Genomic DNA, 11,164 nt, shown 5'->3' on the forward strand with positions numbered 1-11,164 from the left:
CACTAGAGTGTCTCAAAGCAATAAGCAGAGATAAATGCACAGAGTTTAGTACGCTGATGGTTATCTAAGAGTGTTTTATAACTCTGAGAAGCATAAAAATAACATAAATGCTCAAAGTCAGAGATTGATAAACTATGATACATTCATACAATGGAATACTATACAGCCATTAAACATCTTATCATAGAAGAATATTCAACAACATAGGGTACATGTCTGTAGTATATATATTTTAAACACTATGCACATATTTATACATACTTAAACACAATGCTCCTATATTTAGATGCAATAGCTAAATTTCAGATGGCTAGACACCAAAATGTTTAAAGTGTCCATCTCTGGGTGGTTTGATAATAGATGATTTTTATACTGTTCTTGGTGCTTTCTTGTATTTCCCAACTTTTCTTCATTAAATCTAGATTACTTTTTTTAAAAAAAGATCTTATTTATTTATTTGAGAGAGAAAGAGAGATCAAGAGACCATGAGCAGGGGGAGGGGGGAAGGGGTAGAGGAAGAGGGAGAAACAGACTCCCTGCTGAACAAGGAACCCGATGCAGGCTTGATTCCAGGACCCTGGGATCATGACCTGAGCCGAAGGCAGATACTTAACCTACTAAGCCACCCAGACGCCCCTAGATTACTTTTGTAATAAAAAAATCCCATTTAATTTATAAAAACCTTATATAATAATTCATAAATTTTATATTTATAAAATTTTGAAATATAAGTATAATTATTTAATTATAAAAATCAATTTATAATATATTTAATGAGATTTTAAAAGGCTATGTGAGAATACATACCTAGTATTCGTGTTTGTGTGCTTATATGTTTTTATTCTAAGGAATAACCTAGAATTCATTGCATCACTTGTTTATCTGGGTCCTCAGCCAGTAATCTTAGACTGGAGCCAGCATTTCCTACAATTCTATTAAAATTCTGAAATGCTACTTTAGAAAGAGACAAAAGAAGTATAGATGGGGAAACTTAGAATTGACTCATCCTCTATCAAGCCAAAAAAAATTGAATTTAGTCATGTCTTGGTTTTAATTTTTACCAGCGAAGTAGAATTGTACTAAGGAGGTAGAGACAGGGAGGCAAGGGGCAGAACTTTTGTCCTATGTCATCATCATGAGCCTCTCCCTTTCTTTAACATTGATAATTTCCCAAAGTTATGGAAAATGCCATGCAAAAGCAGCTTCCAGTCTCTCCTCCTTTTATAAGAATGTTAACAATTATAAGCAACATGTATGTCATGCTCATTATGTGCCAAGTACTCTACTAATGTGGGTGTGTACACGTACACACATGCACAAACCTACTTTAGTCCTTACAATGACATTTTGAGGCAGATTTTATCATTTTACACATGAGGAAATCAAGATATACTTTCCTCATCTGTAAGCCCCTGCTATGTAGAAATTCTGGAGCTGCCACTGGGAGGGATGTGCGATAAATTTGCATTTTATGATATGTTCTAGAGTCTACTCAGTGACCTCATTGCTGATCTTTTTCTCAATTTCTGTTTTCTACAGGTTTAGTTTCCACAGAGAAACCATCACTCACCACTTCTGGTGCAGGACAAGAACCTTTGGTTACTAGACACCAACAATTCCCAGGCAGGGGACAAAGTTTATTCATTTTTTAATTTTTTTGTAATTCAAGTATAATTAACATACAGTATGGTATTAGTTTCAGGTGTACAATAAAATGATCACAGGAAATGTACTCTTAATGCCCTTCAACTATTTCACTATTGGTAGAAATGCAAGCTGGTGCAGCCACTATGGAAAACAGTATGGCGTTTCCTGCAAAAATTAAAAATATGACCCAATAATTCCACTACTGAATATTTACCAGGAGCAAATGAAAACACTAACTGGAAAATATATATGCATCCCTACGTTTACTGCAGCATTACTTACAGTAGCCAAGATAGGGAAACTGCCCAAGTGTCCATCCATAGGTGTATGGATAAGGAAGATGCGGCACATATACACAATGGAATGTTACTCAGCTATAAAAAGGAATGAAATCTTGCCATTTGCAACAACATGGATGGATCTACAGGGTATAATGCTGAGTGAAATAAGTCAGTCAGAGAAAAACAAATAACTGTATGATTTCACTCATACGTGGAATTTGAGAGACAAACAAAGAAAAAAGAGAGAAACAAAAAAAAAGCAGGGTTTGTTCATGTTTTAAAATAGTTGCTTTGGACTTCATTATTATGATGCAATTCTATTCAACTGGACCCATCACTGTGGCAAAACTGTGACCAACACTGAGAAACAGCGCCAAGTAGACACAATCCCTACTCCAGAGGAATTCTCACTTCTGGAATATCATGCAGAAATAATACTGTGGGCTAAAGAAATTAAAACAATCTAGCAGAGCACATAAGTGCTGACTGTGACCATGAAATGGTGGGCCAGATGGAAGGGACCCATCGTGCAGTGGTGAGGAGGGCTGGGGTCAAACCATGCAGGGTCAGCTGTCCCCCCTGCTGACCCTGAGTGAGGTCCCCAGGGGGTTTCTGTCCCCTTCATTTTCAAATGGGCCCATAGTTCTCATCTTACAATATTTCTCTAGAGATCAAATAAGAAGATGTATGCAAAATTGCTTCACCCCAAGCCTGACATCATAACTGCCTAGTAAATGATAACTCTAAGCCACGCTGGGCATGAGAGAAGGGCGGTCAGGCTGCATTTGCTGTCCCTGGATATTTTTCTCAGAAAAAGAAGATGACTTCACAAGAGCTGGCTGAAAGTAGAAAGGAAAATTATCTCTCATAGGTGGGGTTTAGGCAGGATACTCCAGATTTTTTTTTAAAAGGCTCAGCAAATACTTAGAGTAGCTGCAGAATCAATACTTAATAGAAACATGGAGAAAATGCACTGGGATAAACGGAAGCAGCAGATTTTAAGAACAGAAACCAGGGGAGGAAAATTAGGCTAAGGCTGGGAACTAATTATTAGGCTTCTAGGTTCCATGAAACAATCTAATTTTCAAAGTGGCTCCAATGTGAAGCCAATAGGAGGGTGTCCAACTGGACATCATTTAAAGGTCAAATATAGACACACAGTGCTACATGCCCTGAATCCTAGAAATAATGGCTAGCATGGCGGGGCATTGTAAGTGTTTTCATGCATTACCTAATTTCATCCTCACAGGAAGCCAAAGAGATAGGTATTACAATCTTCCTTTGCCTAAGAAATTGGTAAAGCACAAAGCAATTAAGGAACTTGTCCAAGGCCACATAACTAGTAAGAGAGATTCTTGCGACTGAAACCCCACCTGTTTTGTTCCAGAGCTCAAACACTAACCACAACTATCAACTGCCATGAAGAAAGAGAAGACAAGCCCCAATTAACCTTTAAACATAACCTCTAAAGAATGACCCGATATAACCAAGTCCCTGACTACATGACACCATATGGTACAATATGTTATTTGTGATAACTAAATTCAAGAAAACTGTAAGGCTGTAGTAGTCTTACTACTTCATGACATAAAGTAGCATTGGTGACTGCAGAGAAAGAAACATAATCAGGTTAACACTAGTGGTGCCTTAAGGTGCTTTGAGGCAACAAACTAGAAACTTCTGCAGATAGGGAATCCAGTGCAACAGTGGTCAAAAGCTCAGATGAGACACAATAAGAATTTGGATTCAGATGGTGGCTGTGGTGTAAAGCTAGAAAATCGGTACCAACATGACCTCTCTTGGGTTTGGACTGAAGTTCATGTGGGATAATGGCTCATTGGGTCGCCCTTCTTCTCCGCAATTTTACATATATTTTTAAATGCACTGCTTCTTGTAGAAGTCCATAAGTGTTTCTTCCAGTACTTTCTCATACCCTTTCCTTCATTTAAGGAGATGGTTTGCTAAGGTTCGACCCATGAAGACCCGTTGGGTAGTTGAAAGTAGATAGTGGAATTACTAATGTTAAAATTGACACATTACCTCAGAAGTTTTACTAGCTAACTATTTAAAATTGAACAATAGCTTCCCAAACACAGTTAATAAAAAGAAACTCACTAAACAATGTAATTCCAAAATGGAACTTTAAAGATACACCCTATGTATTCTGACTCTGAACTTTAAAGATACACCCTATGTATTCTGAAATTTTGTGTTTTTAGGAGCAAGGCAACAAATTAACCACAATTTCTCTGAACCAGGTATGTTAATACTTGATGTAGAGTCACAATAATTTCATCTTAAATGACACATTGCTAGTTCCAAATGCCTAAGAAAATAAGAAGCATCAATTTTTATCTTTTTAATTTCTTTAAGGATTTTATTTATTTGTTTGAGAAAGAGAGAGAGTGGGGAGGAGCAGATGGGGAGGGAGAGGAAGAACGAAAGAATCCAAGCAGACTCCATGTTAACCACAGAGCCTGATGTGGGGCTCCATCTGATGACCTCAAGATCATGACCTGAACCAGAACCAAGAGTCAGAGGCCTAACTGACTGAGCCACCGAGGCACCCCAAGAAGTATCAGGTTTTAAAACAAAAGAGGGTATATTATTAGCTTTCATGATACAAAATTGTAAAGGCAAGGAAAATATGTTCTTTTTAAAATTAAAATATGCATTTCTTATTTTCCTAAATATTTTGGAACTAGCAGTACATTATTTGATAATTTTTCTTTTAATTTAGATTTTTTAGCTTTCTAACCAACCATGGGTATTTGAGAGAAGTCTCATAGAAGCTTATAAAACAATTGAACTTCCTTGTTTCCTACTTGTAAAGAAAGCAAGGAGCTTAAAATCATCTGATTACGTATCAGGAATAAATATAGACCATTTATATCTCAATCCTGATTCGTTTGGGGCCCCATGCTACCACTTTAGGGTTATCCTCCCGACCCTCTCTGACTGGAGGACTGTCATCCCCACTTCTTAGGTGCTGCTGTGGCTCTGGCTTTGGTTGATTTATGTACTCATTTACTATTCCACCTTTCTAAGCCTCCTTTCACACTTGGCCTACATCCATTCTTCGCACAAGAAAAATGGATTGTAGAATCGAGTCACTAGCTCATTAATTAAAGCTACATGGACAGGAAGGCTGGGCAATACCAGTGGCAGGAAAAACTACTTTTACTTTTTAAAAAATCAATAATAAGTCTTTTAAATATCAATTAGCCAAATAAATATGCCATTTTACTTCTGTGTCTTGCCTTCAGTTCTACTTACTTCATTTGAAAGCACAACAAATATGCATGAGTGAGCAAGACTACCTCTAACTTAAATTTTGTTTCATTCTCAACATGTAAAAGATTTGAGAAATATTTTCAGTATATTTCCAGTGTAGTGTATTTTGTATATTACATTAGAATTATACTAATTAGTGTACACATTTTACATCATATTAGTGTATTTTATATTGAGTTTATTTCCTCCAAAACTGCTGATTCAATGATCTGCCCAATACCCTTTTGTACATCAAGACATTTTCTCTCATAACTTTGAAACTATGAGTTTGTGGTTTTTTCCATATCGAGGTAGAATGTCCACATGGCTCTTCTCCATAATTATGCCTGTGGGGTCCTGTAAAGAACAATGGGAATGAGTTGGAACTCTGAAGCCTTGGTTGTCATTAGATGTGTGACCTCGGACAAAGATGTTAGTGCTCAAAGTTCCATTCTCCCACATGGTTACTGTGAAAAACCTAATTTTTAAAAAATATATATATAATTGCATAAAAGCATATTAGTATATTTTCCATAAAAAGGCAAAGTGATATTACTTTGATTTTACCTGTTTTATTTTTTAGTTGATATGTGGTAGCTTATCTCATACTTTTGTAATTTTCTGTTCTCTTTTTCTCCCACAGCGATAATAGGAATTATTTATGCAGTAATGCTTGGTATCATTATCACTATCCTCTCATTTGCCTTCTGTATTGGCCAACTGACAAAGGTGAGAATTCAGTTATTAATTTTGCTGTAAGGCTGGTGTGAACAACTCTATTCCTCTGAGTTCATTTAAACTCAAAGAGAAACAAAACTGCATAAAGCTCCCATCTTTTTCAGCTGGACACGTAAAAGTCACTGGGTTATTCCAGTGGAACTTTTTTTTGCATTTGCCCTATAAAAGAACCCGAAATATAAAACTCTCCCCCATTTTCCAATGAAAGATTTTCCAAAATTTTGGTCTCAATTTAATATAGTTTGATGGATATAGATGAAACAATCAAATTTCTAACTATAGTATGTACTTTAACTTGTGTGCAAAATATTTAAAATAATATGAAACATTTACATATGTTTAAAATTTTTGCTGTTTTTTAGTCTCATATTTCCTGATACAAATTTTTCAAACCCCACCCCTGTGTTTTCCATGTGTTTAGTGATTTTTTTCATCACTAAAGCTAACTTTAAATCCGTATGACACAGCATTCCAAAGCACATAACCTTTACTATAACTTTATATCTAAGATGTTTAAGACATAACATTTGTGTATGCGTTCTGATGCCATAATTAGAACTGTAATCCTAGATCATTAAGTATCTGGTCACCAAAGAATGGTACAGTTGAGTTCTCGTTCATCCTCTGTTCTTGATCTATCTTTGTGATCTCCACACTATAACCACTATATATATTCTTATGAAAAGGCTTATTTAGAGGGGTAACTTTGCAATGACAGGGGTATAACAACAACTTCTATTAGGTGACTTCTATAATGATCTAAGCCTATGATTATCATCACTCCATGTAAATGTATCTTCTCTAAAGAATACTTCTTAATAAAAGTCATTGAGAGTGCTTGTTGTGATATGAGGGATGTTGTAAAGACTTGAATGTAAGGTGATGAGTTCTCTGGTCCACTCTATAAACACTGTGGGAAAATCATCTCCTTGTGACTGAGCGTATATGGCAAAATGAGTTGTCTTCTCTCTTGGCTGATGATCTAAAATCTAGAAAAGTCAAAAAAATACTTAGTTGGCAAAATTCAGAGAAAATCTTCTATTTGTATATAGAAAAACTGGATCATGATCAATATGCTAAGAGACCTTACCTCTTTTTTTTAACACTTTCCATTTTAGCTTTTCATTACAGCAGGGAAATATGAAAGTCAATGTCCGGGGTTAATAATTCACCTATGGAAATATCAAATACTATTTCAAAAGACAAATACAAGTTGAAATCAAAGTTTGTAAATATCTAGGAAATTGTGAATTTTTCCGAAAATACCCTCTACAAAGCTCATCTTAATCAAAAGAAAACAAACGTTAACCAAAACACACAAAAAAGGTTTTGAACTGGAGGCATTTTTCTCTACAAGGTCTTAAGTTTCTAAAATTGTGGCATTAATATTTGTCTGGTTTTTATCCATAGAAAAGTTCACTTCCTGTCCAATCTTCATCCCCAGAAGATGCAGACTCTGAAGTTTTGTAGAAACAAGAAATCCAGGTTGATGCTAATATTCTTAATGTCTTTTGCCTTTTTTGGAGGGAAATAAATTAGTTCCTTCTTTCTGAGTTGGGAGGGGTATGCCCAATTAGGATTCATTTACATTCTATTTCATCAATGCTACCTCTGTAAGATTTTTTTTTATGTGAACGTTTGTCTTCAGCATAATGAAATTATCCCTTAGGCAGAAAGTGTTGTTTTTTTTTTTAAGGTAAAACAAATACTATAAGTAAAAGCAAGAGTTAAGTTCTTTTGTATACTTCCTATTTTCCAAACTGCAAAGCTGTATATAGGAGACCCTACAGTGTATAGAGTTTAATAGCCCCTGATCTACAGCCAGACTTGGATTTGAATCTATACTCCAACACTTACTAGCTGTGTAACTGTGAGCAAGCTCCTACTATGGAGATAATGATAGTTAATGCGGAAATAATTTAATATGGACATAATGATAATGTTGACCTCATGGAGTTTCATTGAATGAGCTACAACAAGTAAAGCATTTAGAACAGTTCTTGGCCATAGTAAGTGCTCATGCCTGTTAGCTCTAATAAGTAATGTAGGCTCCACACCCAAATGACCTCTTCAGCACAACTGGCCAGTCATCTGGTCCCCTATTTTCATTTCCACTTGCATGTGCTAAGTAGATATACAATACATGGAAGACTGCAGGTGAATTTTGTGTACACAGAACAGTATTAGCTTACAGAGTGGTTTTTAAAAAGGGCATTCATTGCCAATTTTAAAAAAATGGGAGATTTTTACATTAAAAAACACCCAAATATTAGTACTCCCTTAAAGAGAGAAATGTAAACTCTAATAACTCTGGAGCCTCTGTACCAGCATGAGAGGAATTCCTAAGAGCTGAGTAGTGGTTGCTGCCTCAGCTATTGGCTTAAATACCAAGCCAATTTCATTTATTTCATTCATTATGGCCCCTTGTATAACCTCGATAATTGAGCATATAGTTCCTACTAGATGTCACCTGAAGCATAAGCCCAAGTGATATCTATCTTGGGAGATATCCACCAAGAACAAATCTCTAGGATGGGCTTTAAGGCTCAAGTAAAAAGGACCTAACTCCCCCTACAAAATCGACTAGGGTTTTTCCATAATTACAAAAAAAAAAAATCATGACAGGGGCGCCTAGGTGGCTCAATCAGTTGAGCATCTGACCCTTGGTTTTGGCTCAGGTCATGATCAGGGTCTTGGGATCCAACCCCACCTGCGCTCTATGCTCAGCGGGGAGCCTGCTGGAGATCCTCTCCCTCTTCCTCTGCCCTCCCCCTGCTCTCTTTCTCTCTCTCTCAAATAAATAAATAAAATCTTTTTAAAAAATCATGATAGAACTGAAGACCTATACATTTTTGGATTCTAGTTTTAACCTGGGACTAAGCACTGATCTTCAAAGGACTTGCTTGGTTTCCTAGACTTTGGAGTGAGGAAAGAAAGTTTTAAAGATTCACTCCAGCTACATAACCTATAGGCAGGACTTGCCTCATCAAGTTATCTTGTGGATTGTTCTTGAAGCTTAACCATGATTGCTACATAATTACTTAGTCCCAGGAAGGTCATGCTCTGTAGAGTAAATGGTGTATACAAAGTTCTCAGGGAAAAGGGTTAGTAAAACCCAATCTGCTGATACTTAACAAAGTTTGGAGTCATGTGCTAGATTCACTTCATTTACTAAAGGCTACCTTGTTATAGGACTTGCAGGTGGAGATAATATGTGTTTTTTTAATCTACATCATGCATTATTTAAAAAATATATGTTTTGATGCTATTTCTAAAATGGAGCGCTTACCATCCAAAGCCATGAACATTACCCAGGGCAAGACAAGGCAGTTCCAGGCAGAAGGACATGACAAAAGGCATGGGAGAAAACAGATTATGCTGTCCCCAGGGAATTATGTCCATTTCTATATTAGCAAGATGAATGCTTTGGTTCCCAGTTCATGCCTCAAATATGTGGAAAGACAGGGGAAAGTCAGATGAAGCAAATTTCAGGCTTCTTTCATTTCCCCATATTTGTGCAAATGAAGTTATTAAATGTGTCTTAGGAAGTTAGTGAAATGGGTTATAAAATCTGATCCCACCTCACAGGAAATATTGGGAAATATATAAAAGTATTTAAAAATGCTCTAGTCCTATTTTTGTAGCATACTGCTGTAAAGAAATGTGCAAGTCAAAGACAGTAAGAGACAGAGGGACCGTGTCTTCTCAACGAGAACTGGAAATGTTAGGGTATGAATTACTTTAATGCCCTTGAACTTGTGCATAGTTTGTACCTGATAGGAAGTGAGAATAGGTGAATCTGAGCTAGCTGTCCGTTTTGGTGGCCATGGGTGATTCCAACAACTCATTTCTCACAGGAAAATGTTTGGGATACACAGTTCCTGTGATACCCAAATGGAGGAAAACACTCCATTTTCACAAGAGCAAAAGCTCTTCTCATCCCTTTAGTGTACTCTCCAGGAGTAACATAAATCCAACTTTCTAGCCAAGAAAGATTGAGGGCCAGATTTGATGAAAGAGACAAACCTAGTGCCCTTTTCCCATGTGCGAGTATCAGAGAGGAATTTAGCAGTGAGGTGTTGTACAGACTGCTCCTTGCTAATGTCCAAGAAACAAAATTATTCCCAGGAAAGATTATAGACAAGGGAGGTTGCCTGAGGTTCAGAGACATATATGTAATTCAACTCACTTATCAGTTGCTGCCTTCTCACTATATTCAACCCCCATACAAGTTCTGTGTTAGCTTATCTCTGTAGAACTTAGGAGCAGAGTAATTATGTTTGTGCCTTATCTAAGGCTTTTAGAATAGATTTTCTAAGAAATTCTTTCTTTACATATTATTTTCTAATAATGCTGATCTGTAAGAAAATTCCTTTCATTTCCTAATAATTATATTCAAGGACAACTCTGTGAGAATATAGAATTCTAAAGTGTATTCTATGTATTAATTTCCTATTGTGCTTAAATAGAACTGTGTCTCATACTATTGCTTTTTTTTTTCCCCTCTATAATCCTTCCACAGAAAAGTAATTCATGAGAATCTGCTCCCCAAGCCAAATTTTGGAAGAGGTCAAAGACACAAGACTTCAGTCAAAAGAAAAATGAATGTGTGAATTATGTATTCCAATATATTGTATACCTTCCTAGGCAGTACAACTTCAGGATGAAAATTTCATCATGAGGAGTCCAGTGACTCAATGATGGAAAATGTCTCTACTCATTAACATTTCAAAATGAAGAACAATTATTTCCTTTCATGCTTGCTTTTGTGTGTTAGCATTATTTTTATAATTAATTGAGTTAGAATTCTGATCCCCAAACTCCAGTTGGCTTCACCTGTAGTTCTTTATGACTTATTCTATTTTATTGTAGTTCAATGATTGTGCTGTCAAATGAAAGGCTTGTAACGTCTGGATGGTATCTAAGTTCTCATTCCAAACTTCGGAGACTTGTCATTGTTTTAAATATATTAAGAGGACCTGAGATCCTAACATTTCCTTCCACTGCAAATAGGGTATTACACTGATGATGATGATATTTCAGTCGCACTAATAAAGCTTGTGCTTGGAGATGCCTTACGTATACACATGCATAAACACATACATTATAGATAACATAGATATAGATGTATAAAATGACACATTCATCCTCTAATGCATAAATCAACACAGAAAGGTTTTCCCACTTTAAGAAGTGAGATGTTATACATGTATGAATGACCTATT

General features: G+C 36.2%; 1 protein-coding gene across 1 annotated transcript in view; it reads left to right on the top strand.

The window, feature by feature from the left end:
* The window catches only part of GYPA (glycophorin A (MNS blood group)), a 38,742-nt gene extending 28,046 nt beyond the window's left edge, over nucleotides 1-10,696 (top strand). The window contains exons 5-9 of the mRNA XM_028102243.2: nucleotides 1,540-1,623; nucleotides 4,148-4,186; nucleotides 5,845-5,930; nucleotides 7,350-7,424; nucleotides 10,462-10,696. Of these exons, the coding sequence (XP_027958044.2) occupies nucleotides 1,540-1,623; nucleotides 4,148-4,186; nucleotides 5,845-5,930; nucleotides 7,350-7,409 (269 nt within the window). The 3' untranslated portion in view covers nucleotides 7,410-7,424; nucleotides 10,462-10,696. The remainder of the gene's footprint in view (nucleotides 1-1,539; nucleotides 1,624-4,147; nucleotides 4,187-5,844; nucleotides 5,931-7,349; nucleotides 7,425-10,461) is intronic.
* The last annotated feature ends 468 nt before the right edge of the window (nucleotides 10,697-11,164 follow it).

The sequence above is a fragment of the Eumetopias jubatus genome, unplaced genomic scaffold (genome assembly GCF_037043125.1).
Source record: "Eumetopias jubatus isolate StellerSeaLion01/CBP00866 unplaced genomic scaffold, mEumJub1_p1.0 scaffold_2, whole genome shotgun sequence".
In the NCBI taxonomy this organism is placed as follows: Eukaryota; Metazoa; Chordata; class Mammalia; order Carnivora; family Otariidae; genus Eumetopias; species Eumetopias jubatus.